General features: G+C 33.8%; 1 protein-coding gene across 2 annotated transcripts in view; it reads right to left on the bottom strand.

Annotated features, from left to right (window-relative positions):
- Window positions 1-386: 386 nt before the first annotated feature.
- The window catches only part of LOC113109785 (zinc finger matrin-type protein 4-like), a 28,457-nt gene continuing 22,843 nt past the window's right edge, over window positions 387-6,000 (bottom strand). Inside the window, exon 6 of one of the 2 annotated variants that reach the window (XM_026273547.1) lies at window positions 387-4,389. In XM_026273547.1, the coding sequence (XP_026129332.1) occupies window positions 4,374-4,389 (16 nt within the window). In that variant the 3' untranslated portion in view covers window positions 387-4,373. The remainder of the gene's footprint in view (window positions 4,390-6,000) is intronic. The other variant, XM_026273546.1, reaches the window with a different exon arrangement.

Below are 6,000 nucleotides of genomic sequence, written 5' to 3'. Positions count from 1 at the left end.
TATTTATTAATAAAAATAACAACCTTGTTTATAACCTAATAATATTATTGTAATTAAATGTATACATGTAGTAAGTCTATATTTAATAATAATGTATTAAATAAATTACATATATTTAATAATAGTAATATATGTATTATTATTATTATTATTATCATCATCATTATTATTATTTCAATTAAATTCAGGTCAAGTTTATTTGTATAGCGCTTTTTATGATAGAAATCATTACAAAGCAACTTTACATAACATTAAATGTCTACAATATTTAGTAGTAGCTTACCAGTGGTTATTGTCAGTTTATGTATGACAGAAAGTTTCAGAAAAATTAATACAAGATGTAATCAACCAGATAATTAACATTATTAAAAGAAATTATTATATAATGCAGGCACACTTGTAGCACAATTATATTGTGATTTTGTTGGGTATTTTTCTTGTTGCATGCTGAAAACAATTCCACAGAATGCCACATTTTCATTAGACTGATACAATTGACACAATCTTATTACACTATGAACTTACAATTGACAAAATCAGTACTGTATGATGATGAGTAATACAGATGGGTTCTCTCTTCTTAATGCCTCTTGGCACGAAACTCTTCCTTGGAAATGAAAGTAAGATGGAAAAAATTCCCAAAGATAGACTTCGTAGGTATATTAGGCTATTCATACCCTTGGTCCTGTCTGGCTGACTGAGATCAGCCTTTGTGTGTGTGTGTGTGTGTGTGTGTGTGTGTGTGGGTGTGTGAGTGTCTGTGTGTGTGTATGTGTTTGTGTGTGTGTGTGTGTGTGTGTGTGTGTGTGTGTGTGTGTGTGTGCGTGTAAAACAAGAGAAAATATATTTTTAGGCTATTTATGGTTTCTCAAATATATAACCTGATATTCTTTAAAATAAATTCTTAACCTCTTTATTACAACTGTTGTATTTGCAGTACTTTTTAAACTGCAGTTTAGATTTAGATCTTAAAGCAGGCATCTTGTGGTAAAAGTGTCCCTCCCTTGTGTTTACTCTGAGTGGATCTCCACAGGCCGCGATAAACAGTGAAAACTGTCATGCATTCTGCTGATTAAAGTTCAGCCTCAAGATATTTCCTGCAAGTTCATTTAACTGGTAGCTGGAATGCTTTCCTCTTGAGGTTATTCTGTGCCATATTTATCTAGTTCTTCTGAATACAAATAGGTTTTTTTGCCTCTTATAATTGGCCTTCGGTATTTTTGAAAATGTAATGCTATGCACTCTTTGATATGTGGCACCACATTTTAAAAAGGTCAAAATTACAATAAACAATAAAAAAAAAGGAAACATATCAATCTGGTCCTGGGGAAAAGCAAAGGAAAAACTGAAAATTGGGCAAAACCACATTAAACATCCTGGTTTTATGTTGTCAGTAAAAAAATAAAAAATAAAAATAAAAAAGCTTTCCAGTTGTCTTATACTATTATAGTCTAAAGCAAACGAGATTGGACTGTGTTTAGACGTCTTGATGCATTTCAATACGTCTGGTTTGATTAGACTCTTGTTAATTTGTAAATGATTCGTTTTGTGCAGTCATTCGACTGGTTTTCTATCCAAAATTTTGCACATGCCTCCACCTTCTGGACAGTAAAGGATTTGCACTTTTGTATGTGGTGTACTTTGTACTGTGGCATGTCCTCCACTTTTTTTTAGTGAGAACAACACTTTGTTGCTAAATACAGTTGCTGGGAAAAAATATAGATCATCTATTACGGAAAACAATCACATCCATACATTGACTTAAACTAAATGAATGAAAAGCCACTGAGAATAAAATTAATTTGTTTTATGTTCCACAGAAGAAAGAAAGCGATACACATTTTAGAACATTTCGATGGTAAATCATTTTTGGATGAACTATCCCTTTAACTATGATTTATCCGTCCGCCTGTCCATCAGTCGGAATGAGCAAAGTACAGTCTTCCGTGAATTTACTTCAGCTTTTATAGCCAATAAATACAAAGTAACCACAGTCCTCAAACCGAAGAAATGCTCCAACATGCAGCAGCCAACATATGGAAGAATTTTAGCCTCCCTCGGATTCTCCGGGAATGAGTAAAAACAAGTTTACAAGCGGATCTCTGTAATAACTGACTGACAGGATGACTATCACGGTCTGTTTAGTGGCTTGTTTTTAACACAGCAATTTGCAATGGTCAAATTAAAGAAGGGAGCCGGTTCATCTAAAAAAATAAGTAAAGATTGACAGACTTTGAAAAGCAGAACAACATACAACATGAATCCTTGGTTTTATCTGCTAGATATAATGAAAATTTGCTTTATTGCTCGATGATGTCCAATTTATGCAAATTAACCATGGTTTTTAGTCAAAATGTAGAAATGTTTTTACTACAAATACCATGGTTAAACTACGGTTAGCATAGAAAAACCATGGCTAATTTGTGGTTACCATGGTTTAATTATATGTTATTTATTTTTTAAACATGGTTAATATCGAAAGGACCATTAAAACTGAACAGTTTACATCACTACCATGACTGAAACTAGCCAAATGACTTTATTGTAGTTAATTACAGATTACTGAGTGATGATTACAGACCCAGATAGCACATACAGTTCGTCTATCTGACATCTAATAGAAATCTCTAGTAAGGACATATTGCAGATGAACTCAACATAATTCAGAGGCCTGCGACATGCATGTGTGCTATGGGGATACTTTTTAAAAATTTAGCTTTTACCTCACAAATTCAATTCATATGACAGAACAATGTTGGCTTCTTGTACACAACATTTTCATATCCATAACCCTCTATATGCTATTATTTAAAGGTAAATGAGCTGTATACACTATCAATGGCCCTTATATGACATATATTTGAATAATCAATCATGATCAGATGCATAATGAGCTGGACCCTCAGAAATACGGACTCACAGCTGCAATTTGCTACAGAAAAACTTAATCAAACTGCAGTGGTTAAACTGGCTTATTTTATTAACTAAAACTGCATTTCAATATTATGCCACCTTAATTGTGTTTTAAGATTTCAGTAACTGTACTTTCTCATAGCATGATGAAACCTGCTAAAGATTTTGAGAAACTTTCTCAGTACATCAGAAAACAGTCATCAGATCTATCTTACAAAAGAGACCCCTCCGGGCCCTTCACAGATCCAGCCACTGTCTGTTGGGAATCACTTGCAATCCATTTTATTTTTAAAGACTGTCTGACGTCATTCCTTTTATCTTTAAAGCCCTGTGGGTCCTCTTGCCATGCACATTATTCTAGCAGAATGAAAAACACTATGAAAAAGGCCTTTGGGAAACACCGAGACGTTTGTTTCTGTTGTTTGCTTCTCATTCCAGTACAAAATCAACAGTGGCACTTGCCAAATGAGTGTGAATAAGCATCACAACACTGTAAGTAGAGCAGTCACACTGATAGAGTTTGAAGCTTCATGATAACGTACTATCAAGAAAACAGGACTACTAACTGTATTTAGTCAGAAGTGTTTTTTTGTTTAGGATGTCATTTCAAAGAGACAAAACGGTATTTTAATAATAAACAATGCTTCATTTATAAAGGTCATTATCGGTTTGGGGATTATTCGATTATTTTGGCTTTTTAAAACGGAACAGTGCACACATGGAAATCAGCAGCATTTAGTCCTTTGTGAAAAGCACTAAAATGCATGATAGCAGACTATTAACGTTTTAATTTCGGTAATACTTCCTTATAGTAATTTCTTGGGTTTCTTTCTTTTACCGTCAATGCAAGAGATAGTAAATAGTTTTTTTTCTATCTATTCATACAGAAGCTAATGTTGAAAAAGTGTTTGTAAAAACAATAATTGTCCTTCAGGTCATTACTTTTACTAGTATGCTGATTGAATTCTCATTTTAATATCATCCGAGAGCAATTCTCCCAGACTGTACTGTATGTACAAAATAAAACAAGAAAACCCAATCCATCTTTAGTGGACTACAGAGAGCTATAACCTTTGAGTTACAATTTGACTCTAATACAAAATGTTCAGTTCTTACACACACAAATTAAAATACATTTAAATTAAAATCTGAAATACAATTACAATCAAATCACGCCATTCGACATGCCTTAAATATATACATTAAAGTGATCAGGATGTGATTTTTTTTCTTTCTATTATGTACAAATTTAGCAAAAAGCACTTGTCCATTATCCATTGTCACTGTCCGAGTCTCTGGCTTTACTGGTAGTGTCCATATCGCTGTCATTAACACAGTGGATCAAGAGAATATGAACTGATATCATTGTCATGTGCTGTCGTAAAGTTGCCTTGACTTCCACAGACAGATCCTCAAATAGTTTCAAGAGTAGAGATGAAATAGGGGAGCTTCATTAAACTTCATTTGTTCTTCAGGCTGAGAAAGAAGCAAAACAGATTTATGACATCACTTATGTGCTTTTACTCAGGCTAAAATGGAATTTAATTTTGGCAAACAAAAAATGCTAATGTAATAAAGATTTTTTTTTTTTTTTGTAGTATATTGTGAAACCTTAAAGTTAAATTATTCAGTTGATGTGCTTTAGTGTTTTTTTTTGTTAAGGATTACATTCACAATGTGATATTCTGACAGTTAAGTAGCTACATAACTTAGTTCAGGTTTACTTGTGCCATTCTGTGAAGATACAAAGTTGTACACTTCATTCATATTTTGTATAAATTGTTGCTTATTCGTACAAATGTATATGATCTCCGTCATTCATTGTCTTATTATCTACATGTGCCCCATTTATGGTTATGTTTATGGGCGGAGCTTCATGTATTATTTTATTTCCATTTGAATCACATTGAACAAATTCAAAAGAAATTGCTGCCTTGTAAAATGGTTACAATAGTTGTTTGTGCATTGGTAATATCTTGCTGTGTTGTTTTACGTACAGTATTTTGTCATTTACGCAAATTAAAAAAAACTCTTAATCACTGAGGATTTTCATGAGTAATTTCATTAACACTGAGTGGAAGGGTGTGTGATGAGTGACCCGAACAGAACTCCAGCAGTGACACCCATTGCTCTCTTATTGATCCATCATTGACTTTGCAATTCTGGTGTCCTGCACAAAACTGGCAGCAAACACTCAATTGAGCCGACGAGTCCCAGAGATTCAGACACTGGCATCCAGACAGATCTGTGACTCTTTGCACTCTGTCAAATCATTAGTTCCAATGTGTTTTTGAGGTTAATGGAGTGGGAACTCAAGGATGAACAAACTGGAACAACATAAAAAGCATGAAATGTAGTTGGCTAACATTTCCAAACTTTCTGTGAATGAGCCAAACTTTCTGTGAATGAGCATTATTTGAACCTTTGGAAAGATCCTCTGTTTTGAGTCTGAATGAGACACATTTGTTAATTTAAAGGGTAAAATAAGCTAAGGAAGAATTATCCATGTGTGCAATATGGATTATTGTGTGCAATATCACCAATGGATCCTCTGCAGTAAATGGGTGCCGTCAGAATGAGACTCCAAACGTCTGATAAAAATATCAAAATAATCACTAAGTAATCCACATGTCTCCAATCCTTCAATTAACATCTTGTGAAGTGAAAAAGTTGTTTATAAGAAACAAATCCAAATACAAGGTAAAATAAGAGTCCTCTAAGAGTGAAAAAGTAATTTCGTCTGAATCAGCAGAGAAATATGCACAGATCAACAGTTCAAAACAAACATGTCAGTGGATTTTGATGTGGGAAGACAACAGGAGATGTACTTTTTCACTGGAGGAAGCATTTTTACAGTATAGATTATGGACTCATATTCTGGCCAGAAGTGATGGTTTTAAGTGAATGATTAACACCTTGATGGATTTGTTTCTTATTAACATGCAGCTTTTCACTTCACAAGATGTTACATTAAGTGATGGCCTGTAGCCATGTGGATTATTATGATGTTTTAACCGCCTGTTTGGGCTTTCATTCTGACGGCACCCATTCACTGCAGGAGAACCATTAGTGAGTGATGCAATCCAA

Source organism: Carassius auratus, chromosome 10, assembly GCF_003368295.1.
Source record: "Carassius auratus strain Wakin chromosome 10, ASM336829v1, whole genome shotgun sequence".
Lineage (NCBI taxonomy): Eukaryota > Metazoa > Chordata > Actinopteri > Cypriniformes > Cyprinidae > Carassius > Carassius auratus.
This window is presented reverse-complemented; position numbering and strand designations above follow the sequence as displayed.